General features: G+C 50.4%; 1 protein-coding gene across 1 annotated transcript in view; it reads right to left on the minus strand.

Moving 5' to 3' along the window:
• The window catches only part of VWA5B1 (von Willebrand factor A domain containing 5B1), a 118270-nt gene that overhangs the window by 9078 nt on the left and 83988 nt on the right, over positions 1–25204 (minus strand). The window contains exons 13-18 of the mRNA XM_040327042.1: positions 24586–24766; positions 24219–24382; positions 12649–12886; positions 7051–7365; positions 3308–3445; positions 2907–3035 (exon numbers count right to left, since the gene is read on the minus strand). Of these exons, the coding sequence (XP_040182976.1) occupies positions 2907–3035; positions 3308–3445; positions 7051–7365; positions 12649–12886; positions 24219–24382; positions 24586–24766 (1165 nt within the window). The remainder of the gene's footprint in view (positions 1–2906; positions 3036–3307; positions 3446–7050; positions 7366–12648; positions 12887–24218; positions 24383–24585; positions 24767–25204) is intronic.

Raw genomic sequence — 25204 nt, forward strand, 5'->3', positions numbered from 1 at the left:
TTACACGATTGCACATTAAATTAAGGGGGACAGAACGAGTCTGAGATTTAACCATGACCCTGACCAGTCCTTAGTTATGATATGAGCCGTTATAGGAATGTCTATGTCGTTGGACCTAGACTCTGACCTGTCCCTTCAGCCCCAAATCTAATTGTTGTCAAAAGCTAACTTCTCTAAAATTCGCCCCTTTTTTAAAAACAGTTGGAAAATGATAGAACACCGCCATGTTGGTACACCTAAAACATTTCTGATTCCCTGTCCTATTGGTAAACTCGGGATCATCTGATCTTCCTCTATAGTTCCAGCAGGACACCATGTTATAAAAACATTTCCAGTGAGTGGCCGCTACTCGACTTTACCAATAGGAGGAGGAATCCAACATGGCGGTGTTTCTGATACCCCGTCCAATTGGTAATGTCGAGTAAACACCGGCCACTCACGTTATAATTTTATTATAACGTGGCGGCCTGTCGGCAAAGATCCTTTTTTAGAACTATAGAGGAAGATCAGCTGGTCTGAGGTGTGCCAACATGGCCGTATTTTATGGAACCACCAAGCTCCTCATTCACTCCCTTGTTATCTTTCACCTTGACGATTGCAACTCCCTCCTCATAGGTCTACCTCTCCATAGGCTCCTCCCCTCTTCAGTCTATCGTGAAGGCTGCTACCAGACTCATCCACCTTACCAACCGCAAAGTGTCTGCCACACCTCTCCACCAATCCCTACACTGACCACCAACCCTCTCCACCAATCCCTACACTGACCACCAACCCTCTCCTCCAATCCCTACACTGACCACCAACCCTCTCCTCCAATCCCTACACTGGCTCCCGATCACCCAGCGAATTAAATTCAAAATACTAACCACAACCTACAAAGCCGTTCACAACTCCGCCCCCGAGCTACAACACCAATCTTGTCTCCAAATATCACCCAACCCATCCTCTCTGCTCCTCTCAAGACCTCTTGCTACCTTGTCTCTTCCTCCCATGCTTTTCTTGGCTCAGGACTTCTCCAGAGCCTCTCCCATCCTCTGGAACTTCTCTACCTCAATCTGTCTGGCTGTCTCCAACTCTGACTGCCTTCAGGCGATCCCTGGAAACTCGTCACTTCGGGGAAGTCTATCACGCCTCCTCCAACTAATCTTTTTACCACTTTCCTACAGTTACAACCTTTTGTACCACTTGCCCCACCCTATTAGATTGTAAGCTCTTCTGAGCAGGGCCCGCTTATTTTTTATTGTATTGTAACTGTATTGTCTCCCTTTTATATTGTAAAGCCCTGCGTAAACTGTTGGCGCTATAAAAATGTATAATAATAATAATAATGTTACTCCGTTAGTACTGTTTCGCCACACTGTATCCAGTAAGTGCTCTGACTACTCAATCAGACGAACCCTGATTTACCTTAGTGTACCCACTAAAGGCCCATGCACATGATCAAACCTTTTGACAACAACGGTCCGACGGGCGTGTTTTATCGGACAATCCGATCGTCTGTACGCCCCATCGGACAATTGTTTTTCAGTTTTTCAACGGACAAATGTTCGCTGTGCCTGCTCTCAAACTTTCCGACAACAAATGTCCGAAGGAGGATAATCCGATCATGTGTACACAAGCAGAGGCGTTGCTAGGGGCGTGCAGGGGGGGCGGTCCGCACCGGGTGACACCCGCTAGAGGGGTGACACCATCCCGTTTTTTTTTTTTTTTTTTAGCTGACATGCCCAGCCTGCCCTGTGCAATCCCAGCCTGCCCTGCACCACCCCAGCCGGCTCTGTGCCACCCCAGCCTGCCCTGTACCACCCCAGCCTGCCCTGTACCACCCCAAACAGCCCTATACCACCCAGCCTGCCCTGTACCCCCCCAAACAGTCCTGTACCACCCCAGCCTGCCCTGTACCACCCCAGCCTGTCCTGTACCACCCAGCCTGCCCTGTGCCACCACAGCCTGCCCTGTACCACCCCAAACTTTCCCATGCCACCCAACTTGCCCTGTGCCACCCTAACTTGCCCTGTACCACCCCAATCTGCCCTATGCCACCATAACTTGCCCTATACCACCCCAACCTGCCCAATGCCACCCTAACTTGCCCTGTACCACCCCAACCTTTCCCATGCCATCCCAACTTGCCCTATGCCACCCTAACTTGCACTATACCACCCCAACCTGCCCTGTACCACCCTAACTTGTACTATACCACCCCAACCTGCTCTATGCAACCCTAACTTGCCCTATACCACCCCAAACTACCCTATATCACCCCAACATGCCCTATACCACCTTAACCTGTCCTATACCACCCTACTACACCAACCTGCCACTATACCACTCTATACTACCCTAACCTGCCACTATACTATCATTTACAGGGGCTGGTTTGGGGTGCGCCCCGTGCCTGTGCGCTGCCTGCTTGGTGCTGGGAAGCCTAGACAGAGGGGGGGTGACACCATGTTTTACCGCACCGGGTGACACCAACCCTAGTGACGCCACTATACACAAGTCCATCGGACTAAAATCCAAAGTTCAAACGAGCATGCTCAGAACCAATGCTAAAGATCAGACAACAATAGCAGAAGTTGCCCAAAGTGTGGCAGGAAAGAGCTAAAAAAAAAAAATCCACAGGGAAAAGTCCGATGGAAGTCCGATCGTGTGTATGAGGCTTTAGTCTGATCTGAATAATGTGTCCGGGTCTCAGACAGTCCGAAACCCCGGACGCATGATTACAAACCCGAACTGTCCGGGTGAATCCCGAACAGGTGGCAACCGTACCGGTGGGTCAGCTTGGATGCATTTGTAAAAAGACCAGGAATTTCTGATGCTACAGGGGGAGGGTTATGTACAAATAGGCATGTCGAGTTTCTCTACAAGTAGAGAGTTTTTCCTTTTTTTAGGCTGCAGAAGCTTACTGAAAAATCGGTCTTCTGTCGGTTCCGACACACACGTGGACTGGGAGCGCCCTAGGCCGATGGAGAATCCTCGTAGGCGGCGACTTCCGGAGCTCAGGCTCCTCTGGGAACCCTGCTTAAGTGCGGCACCTAGCAGGGAATGAGCGCATCCTCTTCAGTCAGGGGGGAGGGGCCTCCAGACAAGGACAGAGAGAGAGAGAGAGGACCAGACGAGAGACGCACAGTTAACACGACAGAAGGACGGGCTGCAGGACACGGTGGGGTGGGGGGGGGGGCGGGGTCAGGAACTAAGACACAGGAGGAAGGCAAACATAAAACTCAGATAAAAGGCGAACAGTGCTGGCGACTACCAAGGCTGGCAGCGCACAGCGACACGCGATGTCTAAGTACTGCGCCACTACCTGTGTTGGCGTACTCCACAACGCTGGGCAGGTACGAGTTGCTGCTCAGGTCGACGGGGACGAAGGCCGTGTACTTGCTGATGACGTTGCAGGCTTTGCTGGCGTTGATGGCGTTCAGCTGGAACCTCCGCCCGATTCCTGTGAAAACACACATAGGAAATAATCAGGGGGTGGGGGCGTCCAGAGGCGGCTCTAGGCTTTGTGAGGCCTTAGGTAAAACTTGACATGGGGGCCCCACCCGGGCCCATGATGGGAAAAATAATTCAAGGACAAAAGCCTCTTCCCCACAACCCTGGCCGGTGGTTGTGGGGGGTCTGCGGGCAGGGGGCTTATCGGAATCTGGAAGCCCCCTTTAACAAGGTGGCCCCTGCCCCATAGTTAATAAAGAGCGGGATCTGGGGGCCACCTTGTTAAAGGGGGCTTCCAGATTCCGATAAGCCCCCTGCCCGCAGACCCCCCACAACCACCGGCCAGGGTTGTGGGGAAGAGGCTTTTGTCCTTGAATTATTTTTCCCATCATGGGCCCGAGTGGGGCCCCATGTCAAGTTTTACCCAGTGATGTCACCTGGTGAACCCGCCCCTTGTGGCGACATTGACTGAGGGCATGCTGGGTCATTGACGTCACAAGGGGTGGTGTCACTGATATTCACTGGTTGTTAGGGACGCTGGCGGCCCCGCTCCTGAATCAGGGCTCATAACGCTGCCTGAGCACAGCAGCGTTAGTGTCCCCTATCCCTCAAAATTAGGTGGCCATGAGGCCCCTGTGAGTGCGAGGCCTTAGGCGACCGCCTAATTTGCCAAATTAAAGAGCCGCCTCTGGGGGCGTCACTTGGTAGTATGATGTCATCATAAATGCTTGATGACCATTGGTAGTATGATGTCACGCTACATCAGAGGCGGCTCTCTAATTAGGCAAAGGCCTTGGGCTTTCGGGGGTCTCTCGGCCGCCTAATGTATGTGATAGAATGGGAGGGAATGTCCCCAGTCAAGCTGGCATGGTGAGTGGGCCGGGCTGGTAAAGGATTACCGTCTTTCTTATACAGTGCTGCCTGCTGAAGATGAATTGTATGGTAGTGCCACGTTATAGGATGATATACTTTATTCTGCATGGTGATGTCATACTTCGGACTGTATGGTGATGTCACGTTATGGAATGATGACATCACTTGGGACTGAAAATGATGTCATTCTGTAATTTATAGCCCATTCAGCAGACCACAGAGGACAAGAAATATTCTCAATAAAAGAAGGGGAAATATAAAGTATCTGTCAGATAGTTCCCGGGAACTCCCGGCCTCCCTCTCCCAACCCCCTCCCCCGCATGAAATGCCCTTTTACTGTTATTGAGGATTCCGTAACAATCTTCTCCTCGCCCAATTATCTTCTGTCGGGCGGCGGGAAGATGGTGTTCACCTGTCAGCTCCTGTCTCTTCTCACGTCGTCTATGAATTTTTCATCCATGAAGATCAGCGGGGGATGTGTCCAGTCTGAGGTGAGATGAGTGGAAGGAGGAACGCTCCCCCCTCCCCCCGTCCACCGCCAACCTGCATCAGCTGGAAGATGTAGAGCGGCGAGGCCTGCTCTTGGGATGGGACATGTGACCTTCTCCCAAAAGCCACCAAAGGTTGACATGATCACCACCAGACTGTCCACAGGCTGGGAAAGCTCCATGATAGCTCCTTCATGGCTCTGCTGGGGAGGAGAGAGGATCGGAGAGGAGGAGCTGAATGTTTGGACAAGCCCACAGGGAGCCACTGGCCAGAAATCACCACCTAGGCGCCCTCCATCTCTGTGATCACCCCTCTGCCCAGCAGCAGGGTGATAATACAGAATTCAGGAAGACACAAGAGACTTAAAATATAATATAAGAGAGAATTCAAACTACTATCCAGCTCAGTGGTCTCCAAACTGCGGCCCAGGAGCCGGATTTGGCCCTTTGTATCCTTTTATCCAGCCCTTGGGGCACTATCTCATTCGCTAATACCAAAAATGGGATGTAGGCATAATCCACACCCCCCCTCCCATTGACACCAGTGATGGGGCACATTTCTTCACTGACACCAATGATGGGACACTATTCCTCCCACTGACACCAAAGATGGGACACTATTCCTTCCACTGACACCAATGATGGGACACTATTCCTCCCACTGACACCAATGATGGGACACTATTCCTCCTACTGACACCAATGATGGGACATTATTCCTCCCACTGACACCAATGATGGGACACTATTCCTTCCACTGACACCAATGATGGGACACTATTCCCCCCACTGACACCAGTGATGGGACACTATTCCTTCCACTGACACCAGTGATGGGACACTATTCCTCCCACTGATACCAATGATGGGACACTATTCCTCCCACTGACACCAGTGATGGGACACTATTCCTTCCACTGACACCAATGATGGGACACTATTCCCCCCACTGACACCAGTGATGGGACACTATTCCTTCCACTGACACCAGTGATGGGACACTATTCCACTCACTGACACCAGTGATGGGACACTATTCCTCCAACCAAAACCAATGATGGGGCACTATTCCTCCCACTGACACCAATGATGGGGCACTATTCCTCCCACTGACACCAATGATGGGACACTATTCCCCCCACTGACACCAGTGATGGGACACTATTCCTTCCACTGACACCAGTGATGGGACACGATTCCTCCCACTGATACCAATGATGGGACACTATTCCTCCCACTGACACCAGTGATGGGACACTATTCCTTCCACTGACACCAGTGATGGGACACTATTCCTTCCACTGACACCAATGATGGGACACTATTCCTCCCACTGACACCAGTGATGGGACACTATTCCTTCCACTGACACCAGTGATGGGACACTATTCCTTCCACTGACACCAATGATGGGACACTATTCCTCCCACTGACACCAATGATGGGGCACTATTCCTTCCACTGACACCAATGATGGGACACTATTCCTCCCACTGACATCAAAGATAAGGCATTCATTTTTCATCTGGACTCTTATTCACTCTCAGTGGTCACCGTCTGGCCCCCTTAAAGTCTGAAGGACAGTAAACTGGCCCCCTGGAAAGTTTGGAGACCCCTGATCCAGCTGATGGTAGATATGATGATTACAGATCAGATGACTCATTCCATCTCTCTATTCTTTTTCCAAATGCTGCAAAATGGCAATAAAATTGTATTAACTGGTACAGACGACCTACTGAATAAGCGATATGTACCATGCTCAGAGGCGGCACTCTAATTAGGTGAAAAAGGGCGACCGCCTAAGGCCTCGCGCTCCCAGGGGCCTCGCGGACACCTAATCTGCCTGGCGTGTGAGAATGTCCCCATGCTGGCCAATTTATACGCAGCTCAGTCCACCCTGCTGTCGCGCAACTGCAAGTGGACAATGCGGGGAATTGAAGTGTTACAGTGGATTGAGACTAAATTGAATCTACATGGGATGGGGCCACACAGAAACAAAATGAAGGGGCCCCCAGTTTCTCTAATCCTCATCCCAAAGGCAGTTCCTCAAGTGTTCTTAAATATCAAACGCTTCCATTTCAATCATATAGAAGTTCCCAAAACATCTATCCAACCATTTTACCCAAAAGCCACCACTGCCTGTATAAATGAGTGACCCGACACGGGGGTCCCACAGCAGTTGTATGGTCTGCTCTGTCTGGAGGGTCACTTTCGGACCTGGGCCAGCTTGGGAAGGACCTGACTGTCTCATTACCATGCTCGATCTCGCTCTCCCTCTCCGCCAGCTGCTCGAAGTCTCGGATGATGGATTTGGCGGCCAAGTGGTGGAAGGTCTCGTTCCACAGGTCGCTCTCGTCGTCGTCTTCTCGGTTTTCGCGCTCTCTGAAGAGCTCTTGGATGTCGAAGGCGATCTCCCACTGGACCGGATGGTTGCCCCTTAGGCCCCTGACCACGGCTTTGCATGCGGACGGTGGGTGGGGGGCCGGGCTGCGGTTCCCGGGCACCGGGTCTTGGCTGAAGGGCTCGGAGACCATCTCTGTCTCGAAGGTGAAGCACGGGTGGTGGCAATCTGTGGAAGAAACACATCGGAGGGGGACCAGCGGTGCCTTAGTTTGAGTCTTGGCAAATCAATATATTTTTTTGCATTGCACAGCGCTCTAAGTCTAACATGTTTCAGGCACTGGGGGGGGGGGCTAAGGGGTGAAGGGAGAGCACAAGGAGGACCTCACCACATTTTTACCATTGTCAAATTTATACTGTTCTAGGAAGCACTACACTTGCTTGGGAGTGGGTGGGAGGTGGGTAGGGGGTGGAACCAAGGGACGGTGCTCGTGGGTGGGAGATAGGTAGGGCTGGTGGGATCAAGGGACGGTTCTCAGGGGTCGGTGGGTAGGGGGGGTGGAACCAAGGGACGATGCTCGGGGGTGGGTGGGAGATGGGTGGAGGGTTGGGATCAAGAGACGGTGCTCGGGGGTGAAAGGAGGTGGGTAGGGGGCGGAATCAAGAGATGGTGCTCGGGGGTGTGTGGGAGGTGGGTAGGGGTTGGAACTAAGGGATGGTGCTCACAGGTGGGTGGGAGGTAGGTAGGGGGGTGGAACCAAAGGATGGTGCTCGGGTGTGGGTGGGAGGTGGATAGGGGGTGGAACCAAGGAATGATGCTTGGGGTGGAACCAAGACACTTACCATTGTCAAATTTATACTGTTTTAGGAAGCTCTACACTTGGGGGTGGGTGGGAGGTGGGTATGGGGTGGAACCAAGGGATGGTGCTCGTGGGTGGGAGATGGGTAGGGGGTGGGACCAAGGGACGGTGCTCGGGGGTGGAACCAAGAAGCGGTGCTCGGGGGTGGGGAGAGGTGGGATGGGTGTGAAACCAAGGGATGGTGCTAGCGGGTGGAACCAAGGGATGGTGCTTGGGTGTGGGTGGGAGGTGGGTAGGGAGTGGAACCAAGGGATGGCGCTGGCAGGTGGGTGGGGGGTGGAACCAAGGGACAGTGCTCGGGTGTGAGGTGGGTAGGGGGGGTGGAACCAAGGAATGGTGCTTGGGGGTGGAACCAAGGGATGTGCTCAAGGGTGGAACCAAGGGATGGTGCTCGGGGTGGGTGTGAGGTGGGTAGGGGTTTGAACCAAGGAACGGTGCTCGGGGGTAGGTGGGGGGTGGGACCAAGAGATGATGCTCGGGGGTGGGTGGGAGGTGGTTAGGGGGTGGAACCATGGGACGGTGCTCGGGTGTGGGTGGGAGGTGGGTAGGAGGTGGAACCAAGGGACGGTGCTCGAGGGTGGAACCAAGGAATGGTGCTTGGGGAGGTGGGTAGGGATTGAAACCAAGGAACGGTGCTCAGGGGTGGGTAGGAGGCGGAGACAAGGGATGAGTGGGACGGGAATGTACCTGCACCTATTCTCTGAGAAAAAAAAGTCCTGACCATAAGACTTCTATGGAGGAGGGAGAGTTGCAAACATTTTGTTTTATATAAAGTTTTTTGATAACTGCAATCTGTGGAAGAAACACATCGAAGGGGATGAGCGATGCTTTAGTTTGAGTCTTGGGAGGTGGGTAGGGGTTGGAACCAAGGTATGGTGATTGGGGGTGGAACCAAGGGACGGTGCTTGGGGGTGGGTGTGAGGTGGGTAGGGGTTGGCAAATCACATTTTTTGGCATTGCACAGCGCTCTAAGTCTAACATGGTTCAGGCACTGGGGGGGGGGGCTAAGGGGTGAAGGGAGAGCTCAAGGAGGACCTCACCACATTCTTACCATTGTCAGAATGATATTGTCCTAGGAAGCTCTACATCCGGGTGGTTTACAAACGGGCCCCACCATCTCCTGTGTCCCTATTTTGATTAATGAACAGCCTTTTGCTGTAGGGGGGGGGGCGCCGGGCTTGTTTCACAAGATGCGTCCCGGAGGCGGCTTTCCCCTGCGACCGAGCGCCTCATTCATAATAATGTCCGTTAAATAATTCACGGCGGCGGCTCCTCGATGGGAATTCTTTGTGCTCTGCGGTTGGCTTCACCGATAGCAAGTACAGACGCGGCTTCAATTACACTGTCAGTGGCGGCCTTGACTTTCGGAAAGTCACCATCGTGTGAGGCGCACCGCGCCAAAGAGACGCGTGAAAAAAATAAATGAATTGGAGATCCCCAATTGGTCTCAAGAGTGCAATTTGTGTCTTATCCAAAAATTAAAAATAAAAGGTTTGTGTCTAGGCGCGGATTGGTGGGAGCCAAGAGCCAATAAAAAACAAATATTCAGTACAGTCGGCCCCCGAAAAAATTACGGGGGTGGGGGGTTACGTTCCTAGAGCACCTGGAAATTGTGAAAAAAAATACGCAAATTTCGGATGTGGTAAAAAGAAAATGCCTATTGTTGCTGGCTGATGGAGGGTCTATTGATGATGGTTACTGGGAAATCTATTGTTGCTGGCTGATGGAGGGTCTATTGATGATGGTTACTGGGAAATCTGTTGTTGCTGGCTGATGGAGGGTCTATTGATGATGGTTACTGGGAAATCTGTTGTTGCTGGCTGATGGAGGGTCTATTGATGACGGTTACTGGGAAATCTGTTGTTGCTGGGTTGGATCTATTGTTACTAGTAGGGTGGTTTGTTGAATGTGTGAAATGGCAAGGGGTGGTGAGGTATGCTAGAGGGTCTGTTATTGCTGGCTGCTGGGGGATCTATTGTCACTGGGGGGGGGTGATATTTTGTTGCTGGTGGGGTCAAATATTGCTGGGAGGGAACTACTGTTTTGGGAGGTGTGTTCTGTTGCTTGGGAGGTATATTGTTGCAGATGGTGGTGGGAGGGACCTATTGTTAAGTGAGGGATCTATAGTTGCTGGCTGCTGGAGGGTCTATTGTTGCTCGGGGGGATCTATTGTTGCTGGCTGCTAGAGGGACTATTGATGCTGGTGGGTAGGGGTTGGAACCAATGAACGGTGTTCGGGGTGGGTGAAAGGTAAGTAGGGGCTGGAACCAACGGACGGTGCTCGGGTGTGGGTAGGAGGTGGGTAGAGGGGAAGGGAGTCACCGCTCCAGGTGGGTCTGCTAAGCAATCAAGAACTTCTCAGGAAACCAAGGGTGCCGGCAATGCACTAGGCAAATGGAAGAAATTTCAAAAGGATGGACAGCCGCACTCCAAAAAAAACTCTTAGGTTATCTTTATTGGTAAAATCAGTAAAAAATGCACCACAGGAAAACAGCAAAAATCGGGAAAAGAACATCCTACGCGTTTCACACTGGTTCAGTGCTTAGTCATGGCTTAGAGGTGGGTAGAGGGGTGGAACCAAGGGACGGTGCTCGGGGGTATTAGGGGCTGGAACCAAGGGACGGTGCTCGGGGGTGACTGTGAGGTGGGTAGGGATTGGAACCAAGGAACGTTGTTCGGGCTGGGTGGGAGGTAGGTAGGGGGTGGAACTAAGGGACGGTGCTAGGGAGTGGGTAGGGGGTGGAATCAAGTGCTCAGGGGTGGATGGGAGGTGGGTGGGGGAGTGGGACCAAGGGACAGTGCTCGGGGGTGGGTGGGAGGTGGATAGGGGGTGGAACTAAGGGACAATGCCCGGGGGAAGGTGGGAGGTGGATAGGGGGTAGAACCAAGAGATGGTGGGAGGTGGGTAGGAGGTGGAACTAAGGGAAGGTGCTCGGGGTGGGTCGAGGGTGGAACCAAGGGACAGTGCTCGGGGATGAGTGGGAGTTGGGTAGGGGGTGGAATCAAGGTATGGTGCTTGGGGTGGGTGGGAGGTGGGTAGGGGGTGCAACCAAGGGACAGTGCTCTGGGGTGGGTAGAGAGTGGAACTAAGAGACGGTGCTCGGGGGTGGGTAGGAGGCGGAGACAAGGGATAAGTGGGAAGGGGGAAGTACCTGCACCTATTCTCTGAGAAGAAAAAAGTCCTGATCATGAGACTTCTATGCAGGTGGGAGAGTTGCAAACATTTTGTTTCATATAAAGTTTTTGACAACTGCATTTTTTTTTGCCATGTAAAGTTATTTTAATAATTAAAAAATATATATTCTGTTAAAAAAAAAAAAAACAATAAAAAAACTACATACATTTATTTAAACAATTTGCTTTACTTTGCCACAAGAACTGCAAAATGAACCCACAAAATGTTTAATAATTATTTTTTTTCCAAAATATTTGCAGTTTCAAAAAATAAATAAAAATAAAACATTTTTTGCTGAGCGCTGTTTTAAAAAAACAAATGCTTTCGAAATTTTGCAATTTTTCTCAGTAGAAATTGCACAATTTTTCTTTTCCAATAATTTTTATTAAAACAATTTATGTATCAAATTCCAAGACAAAATATTGTTTACATAAGATAGGTATTTCTGTAAACAAAATTATATTTCAGAGGTAGTAGAGCGGAGGTAGGCAACCTCGGACCCCCAGCTGTTGTGAAACTACAAATCCCATCATGCCTCGGCCTCCAAGAGTCATGCCTGTGATTGTCGGGGTCTTGCAATATCTCATGGGACTTGTAGTTCCAAAACAGCTGGAGGGCCGAGGTTGCCCCCCCCCCCTGGCTTATACTATGTGAATGTAGTGGAAGAGTTTTTGTTGTCCAATAATTTGTGCTTTGTGCTGAGGTTTACGTGTGTCTGCTGCATAAATTAAGGCATAGACCAGGGATAGGCAACCTTGACCCCCAAGCTGTGGTGAAACTACAAATCCCATCATGCCTAGGCCTCTAAGAGTCATGCCTGTGATTGTCAGGGTCTTTCAATGTCTCATGGGACTTGTAGTTCCAAAACAGATGGAGGGCTGAGGCTGCCTCCCCCCCCCATCATGCCTCTGCCTCTAGGAGTCATGCCTCTAATTGTCGGGGTCTTGCAATGTCTCATGGGACTTGTAGTTCCAAAACAGATGGGGGGCCGAGGCTGCCTCCCCCTGGTTTATACTATGTGAATGTAGTGGAAGAGTTTTTGTTTTCCAATAATTTGTGCTTTGTGCTGAGGTTTATGTGTGTCTGCTGCATAAATTAAGGCATATACCAGGGATAGGCAACCTTGACCCCCCCAAGCTGTGGTGAAACTACAAATCCCATCATGCCTCAGCCTCTAGGAGTCATGCCTCTGATTGCCAGGGTCTTGCAATGTCTCATGGGACTTGTAGTTCCAAAACAGCTGGAGGGCCGAGGTTGCCCCCCCCCCCTGTACTAGAGGTATGGGCAGAATCATATATTCCAATAAATGTGAAATTGCACAATTTTATTGAAAGAAAATTCCCAGTTATCAGGATTTGATCATTTTGCAGTACCAGCGGGCAGAATTTAGCAATACAGAACCGGTCGGATCCTCGCGGGCACATCTCCCACACACAGACAGATTGGCACATGGACCTGTAGAGAGAGAGAGTCTCACCCAGATCGCCCGGGCTGCTGAACGGCTGGCTGTCGGAAGAGGATTTCAGAGAGAGGGAGGTCTCATGCTGGGTGGAGGAGGGGCTTCCCGTGGTGGATGGTTTTACAGCCTCGGGGGTCAGTGGGCACTCCCCATCATGGCAGAATGACAGGCAGCTTTGCTGGAGCAGAGACGGACGCCGGGCGCCGGCGCCCCTAATCTTTGTGGTGCTGACAAACGGACTGACGGACAAAGAGGACTGATGGGGATCCAAGAAAAACAGAGTTGGGTGGGAGGGAGATAAGAAAAAAAAACAAAGATGGAGGACCATTACCACCTTTATAATTACTGGTGAACTTTCCTCATACAACCAAATATGACTTCTCTTCAAATTTTAAAAAGGCAAAACCCGCCCTCAATTAATTTCCACCCGAGTGTTCATCACGTCGGGAGAAACGTTTCATAAATTGGGTGCTATTAAAAATTTCTCACGGTTGAGAGAATACAGCTGCATGAAGCACAGCAGCCGGCAGAATTCGGGGATTCTTCTGTCCACGGCCTCTGGTTTTCTACGAGTGGGCGGAGACTGAACTACATAGAACAGTGATGGAGAACCTTGGCACCTCCCAGATGTTTTGGAACTACATTTCCCATGATCCTCAACTACACTGCAGAGAGCATGAGCACCATGGGACATGTAGTTCCAAAACACCTGGGGGTGCCGAGGTTCTCCCTCACTGACATAGAGGAACTCGGAGAAAGAACACAATCCTGGCAAAGTAGTGGAAAGGATCTTTCGGTGTTCTAGAGAAGAAGCCTATTTGACCAAAAACTGGAAATACACTATATTATCAAAAGTATTTGGACACCTGACTCTACACGCACATGAACTTTAATGGCATCCCAGTCTTAGTCCGTAGGGTTCAATATTGAGTTGGCCCCGCTCTTTGCAGCTATAACAGCTTCAACTCTTCTGGGAAGGCCGTCCACAAAGTTTAAGGGTGTGTCTTTGGGAAGGCTGTCTACAAGGTTTAGGCGTGTGTCTATGAGAAGGCTGTCCACAAGGTTTAGGCGTGTGTCTATGGGAAGGCCATCCACAAGGTTTAGGGGTGTGTCTATGGGAAGGCTTTCCACAAGGTTTAAGGGTTTGTCTATGGGAAGGCCGTCCACAAGGTTTAAGGGTGTGTCTATGGGAAGGCCATCCACAAGGTTTAGGGGTGTGTCTATGGGAAGGCTTTCCACAAGGTTTAGGGGTGTGTCTATGGGAAGGCTTTCCACAAGGTTTAGGGGTGTGTCTATGGGAAGGCGGTCCACAAGGTTTAGGGGTGTGTCTATGGGAAGGTCGTCCACAAGGTTTAAGGGTGTGTCTATGGGAAGGTCTGTCCACAAGGTTTAGGGGTGTGTCTATGGGAAGGCCATCCACAAGGTTTAGGGGTGTGTCTATGGGAAGGCTGTCCACAAGGTTTAGGGGTGTGTCTATGGGAAGGCCGTCCACAAGATTTAGGGGTGTGTCTATGGGAAGGCTGTCCACAAGGTTTAAGGATGTGTCTATGGGAAGGCCGTCCACAAGGTTTAAGGGTGTGTCTATGGGAAGGCCGTCCACAAGGTTTATGGGTGTGTCTATGGGAAGGCCATCCACAAGGTTTAGGGGCATGTCTATGGGAAGGCCGTCCACTTAGGCCGTGCACTTACACATTTTAATGATTATAATATCTTACATAACAAATTATAACCCTGTGCAAATTTAATATTACATGCAAAAAGAAAAAAAAACATCTTTCCTGTGCTCTGAGCTCATTGAACCAGTCCAACAAGTTCATTAGCACATGAATATGAGAAGCCTAGCTTCTAAAACCAATACAATGAACTTTGTGGACGGCCTTCCCAGAATAGTTAAAGCTGTTAAAGCTGTTATAGCTGCAAAGGGCGGGGCCAACTCAATACTGAACCCTACGGACCAAGACTGGGATGTCATTAAAGTTAATGTGCGTGTAAAGGTAGGTGTCCCAAAACTTCTGACTATATAGTGTATGCATTTTTAGGAAAGATATATCATTTGGATAAAACCAGACTGAGGAAGGGCTTTGTCTTTAATAACAGCAGTAGGCTTGATTTTTAAAAGACTAAATAAAAGGGAAAAAAAACATAGTGCTGTCCTAATGAACCAGTCCAACAAGTTCATTAGCTATGAATAGGAGAAGCCTAGCTTCTAAAACCAATACAATGAACCTTGTGGACAGCCTTCCCAGAAGAGTTGAAGCTGGTATAGCTGCAAAGGGCGGGGCCAACTCAATATTGAACCCTACGAACTAAGACTGGGATGCCATTAACGTTCATGCACGTGTGTAAAGGCAGGTGTCTTAAAACTTTTGAAAATATAGTGTATGTATTTTTTTAGGAAAGATAATATAGAAAATATATATCATTTGGAAAAAAACAGACTGAGGGAGGGCTTTGTCTTTAATAACAGCAGTAGGCTTGATTTTTAAAAACCTAAATAAAAGAAAAAAAAAACATAGTGCTGCCCTAATTTAAATCAAGTCCCAATATTAAAGTTTATTGATCCGGATAGGAGCACGATAAGATGATATTTTTTTTTTCTTCTGCAAATTACTTAATAAATTTGGAATTTTGTGACATCGAATTACTCTGCAGACTATTGCGGCGATTCGCAGTTGTTTATCTGAACGTCTTGCGTCTCTTCCTCGCATGCACCAGTAATTATAACTTAATGGATAGAGCAGGGCGCAGTTTTTGGATTTTTTCGGCATCTTCAGTAACGCCTTTAGAGGGTGTTAATGAAAAAAATAAATAAAAAATCCTCAATTTCCTCTCCTCTATCCATTATTGCGCTGATTAGTCACAAAACCGAAGCCTGAAAAACGTACCGATTTTCCCGGCATAAAGACAAATCGCTTCTTTCAGGTAAATATTCAACGAGTATTTCAACAGAAAAACATAACATACCTACCCGACAGGGGTGGATCTCTTAGTTGGGCCTCCAAGGCCGTTGCCCTCTCACATTGTCACTTCCCTTCCCAAGTGACTGTCAGGGATCGGAACCTGCGACCTCTACTGTGTCTGGTGCCGTCTCTTTTTGCCGAGCCACCTGAGATGCTGGACAGCCCCTGCCCTCATTTCTTGGACAACCTTGAACCCTCTGCTCCTCCCATGAACTTCCTATGTAAGCCATGCCTTTGCACTTCCTGTTTGCTAGATTATTGTGCTCTCTCTAGCCAATTTCTCGCTCTCGTTCAGGGCAGCCATCAGAAATGTTGGGGCCCCTTACACAGCCGATAGCTGAGAACCGTGGGGGGTGGTGAGAACCGTGGGGGGTGGCGGTTGCTATAGAAAATGAATGTGTTTTTTCTCCTCTCCTTTCCTCTCCAGCTGCAACCTGAGAACCGGGGGTAGGGGGGGGGGGGTGGCTGCCAAAAATGAATGTGGACTTGGAAGGAGCGTGGAGGACCCAAGAAAGGTAAGTACCGGGCAGGGGGGACAAACTGACATAATCTGAGGGGAAACTGGCTGCATTTGGGGGGAAACTGGCTGCATTTGATGGGGGGAAACTGGCTGCATTTGAGGGGAAACTGGCTGTATTTGGGGGGAAACTGGCTGTATTTGGGGAGAAACTGGCTGTATTTGATGGGCAAACTGGCTGCATTTGGGGGGAAACTGGCTTCATTTGAGGGGAAACTGGCTGCATTTGATGAGGGAAACTGGCTTCATTTGATGAGGGAAACTGGCTGCATTTGAGGGGAAACTGGCTGCATTTGAGGGGAAACTGGCTGCATTTGGAGGGAAACTGGCTGTATTTGGGGAGAAACTGGCTGTATTTTATGGGCAAACTGGCTGCATTTGGGGGGAAACTGGCTTCATTTGAGGGGAAACTGGCTGCATTTGATGAGGGAAACTGGCTTCATTTGATGAGGGAAACTGGCTTCATTTGATGAGGGAAACTGGCTTCATTTGATGAGGGAAACTGGCTGCATTTGAGGGGAAACTGGCTTCATTTGATGAGGGAAACTGGCTTCATTTGATGAGGGAAACTGGCTGCATTTGAGGGGAAACTGGCTGCATTTGGGGGGAAATTGGCTGCATTTGGGGGGAAACTGGCTGTTTTTGGGGGGAAACTGGTTGTATTTGGGGGGAAACTGGTTGTATTTGGGGGGAAACTGGCAACTTCATAATAATCCCAATTTTTACATTACTAATCCCTGTTAGGAGCATCCAAGGTCTACTAATATATGGCCCCGAATATGGAACAATCACTTCATCGGCTGTCCTCTGAAGGTGACAAATCACTGGAAAGCTGCCCCATATCTTAAATTGTTTCTCTTTCCTACTTAAAGCGGAGGTTCACCCTTAGAGGGCACTTTTCCCCCTTAGATTCCTGCTCGTTTTCTCTAGGGGAATCGGCTATTTGTATTAAAATATGAGCAGTACTTACCCGTTTACGAGATGCATCTTCTCCGTCGCTTCCGGGTATGGGCTGCGGGAATGGGCGTTCCTTCTTGATTGACAGTCTTCCGAGAGGCTTCCGACGGTCGCATCCATCGCGTCACGATTTTCCGAAAGAAGCCGAACGTCGGTGCGCAGGCGCAGTATAGAGCCGCACCGACGTTCGGCTTCTTTCGGCTACGAGTGACGCGATGGATGCGACCGTCGGAAGCCTCTCGGAAGACTGTCAATCAAGAAGGAACGCCCGCTCCCGAAGACCCATACCCGGAAGCGACGGAAGAAGATGCAGCTCGAAAACGGTAAGTACGGCTCATATTTTAATACAAATAGCCGATTCCCCTAGACAAAACGAGCAGGAATCTAAGGGGAAAAGAGAAGAAAAAAACGAATTGGGTGAACTCCCGCTTTAATCCAAAAATAATTAGACAAAAAAAAACTGTAGACCTAGGATTATTTATTTTTTTGGGGGGTGTCACAATACAAATCTGTGGGTGACGTCCTGCGATAACCCAAACTGGGCACTGAAAGAAGTATGGCGGCTGTTGCGTCTCCCGAGCCGCCCGCCCTATCGATCATTCAGCCGATCTCTCCTCTTTGGGGAAGAGTGAGATCAACGACACGGAACTTCAACAAATGTTTTTTGATTATTTTTAGACGCCGCAGACAAAATAAAAACAGAAATACTTTTGTACTGGAACATTTGTAGCTATCTACATGAAGCGGAGACCTACTTTACCAGCTGGAGCCTCCCACGCGTAATCTGCCAACGAAAAGGCGAAAATACATTCCGCAATTATTTTTATTTTTTAGGGGTTCTCCAATATGTGCAAAATGTTCAGAAGTGAGATCCGGAATGTAACTGAAGGAGATACTTTCTTTAACTCCAATTTTTTTAACCACTTAAGGACCCCCTCACGCCGATATACGTCGGCAGGATGGCACGTACCTGGGCACCAGCCGTGGGGTCGCAAGTGCGCCGGCAGCGGTCAAAAGCTCCGTGACCGAAGCCGATTTCCGGTTTCTGACTCTTCGGCATCACCATCACACCGGCAGCGCAGATGAGGGGACTGGTGCAGGAGAGCTCTGCTCTCCTCCGTTGAGGGAGACACGAGGAGAGGTCCACTTTGTAAGGGGACCCTGATGTAAGGGGGGGCTCTCTGGGGACACTAATGTAAGGGGGGCTCTCTGGGGTCTCTGATGTTAGGGGAGGCTCTCTGGGGTCTCTGATGTTAGGGGAGGGGCCCTCTGGGGACCCTGATGTTAGGGGAGGCACTCTGAGGTCTCTGATGTAAGGGGAGGCTCTCTGGGGACCCTGATGTTATGGGGGGCTCTCTGGGTACACTAATGTGAGGGGGGGCCTCTGGGGACACTGATTTAAGAGGGGGGACCCTCTGGGGACACTTATTTAGGGGGGCCCTCTGGGGACCCTGATTTAAGAGGGGGGGCCCTCTGGGGACACTTATTTAGGGGGGCCCCCTGGGGACCCCGATTTAAGAGGCGGGCCCTCTGTGGACACTAATGTAAGGGGGCCCTCTGGGGAAACTTATTTAGGGGGGCCCTCTGGGGACCATGATTTAAGAGGGGGGCCCTCTTGGGGCACTGATTTAAGTGGGGGGGGGGCCCTCTGGGGACCCTGATGTTAGGGGAGGCTCTCTGGGGACCCTGATGTTAGGCGGCTCTCTGGGGACCCTGATGTAAGGGGAAGCTCTCTGGGTACACTAATGTGAGGGGGGGGCCCTAATGTGAGGGGGGGGCCCCTGGGGACACTGATTTAAGAGGGGGGCCCTCTGGGGACACTGATTTAAGAGGGGGGCCCTCTTGGGACACTGATTTAAGTGGGGGGCATTCTGGGGACACTGATTTAAGAGAGGGGCCCTCTGGGGACCCTGATGTTAGGGGGGCTCTCTGGGGACCCTGATGTAAGAAGGGGGCTCTCTGGGGACCCTGATGTAAGAGGGGCTCTCTGGGGACCCTGATGTAAGGGGACTCTCTCTGGGGACCCTGATGTTAGGGGGGCTCTCTGGGGACCCTGATGTAAGGGGGGGGCTCTATGTGGGCCCTGATGTAAGAGGGGGGCTCTCTGGGGACCCTGATGTAAGAGGGGGGCTCTCTGTGGGCCCTGATGTAAGGGGGGCCTCTGGGGACCCTGATGTAAGGGGGAGGCTCTCTGGGGACCCTGATGTAAGAGGGGAGGCTCTCTGGGGACCCTGATGTAAGAGGAGGGGCTCTCTGGGGACACTGATGTAAGAGGGGAGGCTCTCTGGGGACACTAATGTAAGGGGGAGGCTCTCTGGGGACCCTAATGTAAGGGGGAGGCTCTCTGGGGACCCTAATGTAAGGGGGAGGCTCTCGGGGGACACTAATGTAAGGGGGGCTCTCTATTGCACCCTATTGCTTTTATGTTTACATTGACATAATAAAGCTGTTATATGTTATAATTGCCGTTTTTTATATTTTGGACTCTTTCTTCTAAAGAAAACTGTAACTTCATAAGCTTTAAGGGGGCGGGGTTGGGGGACGGACCTGGGCAAGGTTCGGTGGGGCAACTATTGGAGAGTATGGTTTTTTGCCTGGTTAGTAGGTCTAGACTTGAGCCCTGCTGTAGAGCCAGCATGAGCGAGGATTCCCCCTGAGGAAGCCTCTCCCGCTGGACTAATTGCCGCTACGCTCATTTACTAATTAATAGAGATGCTTGAGAATTTTCGGGTTAACCGTCGAGAGAGGATTTCTGCCAAAGGCATTTGTGTTTTGGAATTCTGAGATTAAACCGATAATAACTTAATCACGCAGTATAATCGCGCAGAACAGCTGTGCAGACAGTTCATCCGCGCCCTCTCAGGGTGCGGGCGGCCCGTCGCTCCGAAGGGGTCACCACGGCTGGTATGACCACAGATGTCTCTGACACAGCGATAAATTCATTGGCTTCGTTCCCTCAGAGACTCCATAGAGAATGAAAGAGTCCAGCATCGCTTTCCTAGTCAAGGGCCAGGCCCAGACTGGCCATAGGGCACACTGGGCACTTGCCCGGTGTGCCGGGGGCCACCGGGCTCAACCTCGGGGGCCGAGGTCCGATGCCTGACAAGGGCCCTTTGGTTCCGGGACCAGCTCACTATAACCAAAATTGTTTTTCAGACTGGTGCACTTTTATGTATTGAAGAAAAAACTACTGCAGGGGAATCTCCCCATTGTGGGAGGGGCAGAGACACAAACTACTGCAGGCGAATCTCACCATTGTGGGAGGGGCAGAGACACAAACTACTGCAGGGAAATCTCACCATTGTGGGAGGGGCAGAGACACAAACTACTGCAGGAAATCTCCCCATTGTGGGAGGGGCAGAGACACAAACTACTGCAGGAAATCTCCCCATTGTGGGAGGGGCAGAGACACAAACTACTGCAGGGAAATCTCACCATTGTGGGAGGGGCAGAGACACAAAATACTGCAGGAAATCTCCTCATTGTGGGAGGGGCAGAGACACAAACTACTGCAGGAAATCTCCTCATTGTGGGAGGGGCAGAGACACAAACTACTGCAGGAAATCTCCCCATTGTGGGAGGGGCAGAGACACAAATTACTGCAGGAAATCTCTCCATTGTGGGAGGGGCAGAGACACAAACTACTGCAGGAAATCTCCCCATTGTGGGAGGGGCAGAGACACAAACTACTGCAGGAAATCTCCCCATTGTGGGAGGGGCAGAGACACAAAATACTGCAGGAAATCCCCCCATTGTGGGAGGGGCAGAGACACAAACTACTGCAGGAAATCTCCCTATTGTGGGAGGGGCAGAGACACAAATTACTGCAGGAAATCTCTCCATTGTGGGAGGGGCAGAGACACAAACTACTGCAGGGAATCTCCCCATTGTGGGAGGGGCAGAGACACAAACTACTGCAGGGAATCTCACCATTGTGGGAGGGGCAGAGACACAAACTACTGCAGGAAATCTCACTATTGTGGGAGGGGCAGAGACACAAACTACTGCGGGAAATCTCCCCATTGTGGGAGGGGCAGAGACACAAACTACTGCGGGAAATCTCCCCATTGTGGGAGGAGCAGAGACACAAACTACTGCAGGAAATCTCCTCATTGTGGGAGGGGCAGAGACACAAACTACTGCAGGAAATCTCCCCATTGTGGGAGGGGCAGAGACACAAACTACTGGAGGAAACCTCCCCATTGTGGGAGGGGCAGAGACACAAACTACTGCAGGAAATCTCTCCATTGTGGGAGGGGCAGAGACACAAACTACTGCAGGGAAATCTCCCCATTGTGGGAGGGGCAGAGACACAAACTACTGCAGGGAAATCTCATCATTGTGGGAGGGGCAGAGACACAAACTACGAGGGGAAATCTCCCCATTGTGGGAGGGGCAGAGACACAAACTACTGCAGGAAATCTCCTCATTGTGGGAGGGGCAGAGACACAAACTACGAGGGGAAATCTCCCCATTGTGTCATCACTGAAGTCTTTAAAATGAAAGTTCTTGCACTTCAGATTTGGACGGAACCTTCAATATCGGGGAATGTTACAAAACTTCCATCATTTAAAGGAATTTTCTTACTCCAATATTTACTTCTTCCCACAGTAACTGGCCAGACGCCAAGCGCTGCAAAAGATTAAGACGAAATGTTTTGGGATTAAAGCGCTCGTCGCTGGTCGGGGGGGGGGAGTTCCTTTTTTTTTTTTTTTTTCATCGATTTTCAGTGCCGCAAATGAGATGCTAGGAAAGTCTTTAACCTGAGCTGTGTTGCCATGGCGACTAGGGATGTCTGTTTGGAAATGAGAGTGCCCCATTTTCATGCCACGCTGGGGAATCATGATGTACGGTATTGGAGAGTGACAGCGAAGAGGCGCCTAGAGAGTGCGGTTAACGTTGCAGAGACACTCAAACAGCCCATATACCCCTCCCCCCCCCCACCCCAGCCCGCCTTCCTGTAGGATCCAAGGGTTACATTTTCCATTACGCGTTGCTGTAGGAGCCATTACTTCTGCGCTGGAGACTAAAGCCATGGTCAGTCAGACTTTACCCGATGTACCGATTTTAGCGGTCAGAGGGGTACACGGCGTCGAGGAGAGCGGTGTTATTAAATGTGAATTATTAAGAGGGACGAGATGTGTTTTACTGGAAGCACTTTTCATTAAATCATTCTAAACTAATGCGCTTCGCCTTTTGAAGGAAGACGATAAAAAACGTAAATGACTTCATTAGGAAATTAATTTCTCTTTGGCGTTAATGGCAGCCCATGTTTTGCGAAACGCGTAGCCTGCCATGGATAGGCTCAACTGCTTGTTGTTGTAGCCATCAGGGCCGTCTTATCAGCATCATGGGCCTCCTGGGCAAAGTAAAGTAATGCACTGGGGCCCCTACCAAAGTAATGCACTGGGGTCCATACCAGCCCGTCCCAAAGTAATGCACTGGCGCCCCTACCAGCCCATCCTTTGATGGAAACCAGTCATGAAGGAAGACCATTCAGAGTTGAAGGCCACCATGGCCAAGAGCAATACAAGTCCCCACATTGAAAAGATTGGCCAGACAGATTCTTTCTGATAGGGTTGGCTAGACAGACTCTCTAAGAGGGTTGGCTAGACTGATTTTCTCTGATGGGATTGGCCAGACAGATTTTCTCTTATAGGTTTGGCTAGACAGATTCTCTCTGATGGGGTCGGCCAGACAGATTCTCTCTGATGGGGTTGGCTAGACAGATTCTCTCTGATAGGGTTGGCTAGAACGATTCTCTCTGATAGGGTTGGCTAGACCGATTCTCTCTGATAGGGTTGGCTAGACCGATTCTCTCTGATAGGGTTGGCTAGACCGATTCTCTCTGATAGGGTTGGCCAGACCGATTCTCTCTGATAGGGTTGGCCAGACCGATTCTCTCTGATAGGGTTGGCCAGACCGATTCTCTCTGATAGGGTTGGCCAGACCGATTCTCTCTGATAGGGTTGGCTAGACAGATTCTCTCTGATAGGGTTGGCCAGACAGATTCTCTCTGATAGGGTTGGCTAGACCGATTCTCTCTGATAGGGTTGGCTAGACCGATTCTCTCTGATAGGGTTGGCTAGACCGATTCTCTCTGATAGGGTTGGCTAGACCGATTCTCTCTGATAGGGTTGGCTAGACCGATTCTCTCTGATAGGGTTGGCTAGACCGATTCTCTCTGATAGGGTTGGCTAGACCGATTCTCTCTGATAGGGTTGACTAGACAGATTCTCTCTGATAGGGTTGGCCAGGACGAATCTCTCTGATAAGGTTGACTAGACATATTCTCTCTGATAGGGTTGGCCAGAACGAATATCTCTGATAGGGTTGGCTAGACCGATTCTCTCTGATAGGGTTGGCTAGACCGATTCTCTCTGATAGGGTTGGCTAGACAGATTCTCTCTGATAGGGTTGGCTAGAACGATTCTCTCTGATAAGGTTGGCTAGACCGATTCTCTCTGATAGGGTTGGCCAGACCTATTCTCTCTGATAGGGTTGGCTAGAACAATTCTCTCTGATAGGGTTGACTAGACAGATTCTCTCTGATAGGGTTGGCTAGACCTATTCTCTCTGATAGGGTTGGCTAGACCGATTCTCTCTGATAGGGTTGGCCAGACCGATTCTCTCTGATAGGGTTGGCCAGACCGATTCTCTCTGATAGGGTTGGCCAGACCGATTCTCTCTGATAGGGTTGGCTAGACCGATTCTCTCTGATAGGGTTGGCTAGACCGATTCTCTCTGATAGGGTTGGCTAGACCGATTCTCTCTGATAGGGTTTGCCAGACAGATTCTCTCTGATAGGGTTTGCCAGACAGATTCTCTCTGATAGGGTTGGCCAGAACGAATATCTCTGATAGGGTTGGCTAGACCGATTCTCTCTGATAGGGTTAGCCAGACCGATTCTCTCTGATAGGGTTGGCTAGGCAGGTTCTCTTGGCTGGTGTTGGCTAGACAGGTTCTCTATGAAAGCGTTGGCTAGGCAGACTGCCAGACGGCTAGGCATTGACCAGATAAATTCTGTTTCATAGCGTTGACTAGACAGGTTCTCTTTGATAGCATTGGCCAGATAGATTCTCCTTGGTAGAGTTGGCTAGACAGGTTCTCTATAATAGCAGTCGGAGGTCACGATCGACAATGACACAACGTACCTGTGACTCCTGAACGTCGGCATTGTCGGTGATCTGTATCCGGCAGAGCGGGCTCTTCTCCTGGACGGAGCTGGGGTCGCTGGAAGTGTGGACTCTTGGCGTGGGCTGGTGATCGGCGATCTGGCTGACGCTGTACGCCCGGCGCTGGAAGCTGCAATCAGAGGCTGCAGGAGAAAAGGACATTTTCTTTTTTTTTTTCGATAAGTGCAAGTCCTTCCACTACTCCATCCTGCCGGTTGGGGCCCTAGTGTTGTACAGTGATTGTGCTTCACTGTTCCTCTCGCTCAGTGCAGATCTAAGAGTCTGGCTGGCTGGCTAAGCTTAAGGGATGATTTAGGGGAGTGACCTATGACCTCCGACCACCTACCACCATCATGATCCCCAGACAGGTCTTCCTTAGGTTCCAGGAATTCCGTGCTGTGTTCTGATGGAAGTCCGCCATCTTGGTGGCCCCTTGACCCGCTACTTCCAGACGAATCCTGTGACTGGAAGAAGACGGAACTTCCTGATTCCTGGGAGCGCATCATGCTGTATCTCCGCCGCTTGTCCTGTCGGGAGCAAAAAAAAAATTAAATAGAAAATTCTCTCCTGGAGGTAAGGACCCTTGGACGTGCGGAAGTTCATCGAAGATAAAAGACTCCATTGACTCTCACATGACTGTATGCTTTAATTGCAGCCCCAACCATGCTTTATTTTCAGTCCCACCCATGCTTTATTTTCAGCCTCACCCATGCTTTAATTGCAGTCCCACTCATGCTTTAAAGTCCCACCCATGCCTTAATTGCAGCCCCACCCATGCTTTATTTTCAGCCCCACCCATGCTGTAATTGCAGCCCCACCCATGCTTTATTTGCAGCCCCACCCATGCTTTATTTGCACCCCTACCCATGCCTTAGTTGCAGCCCCACCCATGCTGTAATTGCAGCCCCACCAATACTGTAATTGCAGCCCCATCCATGCTGAAATTGCAGCCCCCTATGTGTTAA

Source organism: Rana temporaria, chromosome 10 (genome assembly GCF_905171775.1).
Source record: "Rana temporaria chromosome 10, aRanTem1.1, whole genome shotgun sequence".
Lineage (NCBI taxonomy): Eukaryota > Metazoa > Chordata > Amphibia > Anura > Ranidae > Rana > Rana temporaria.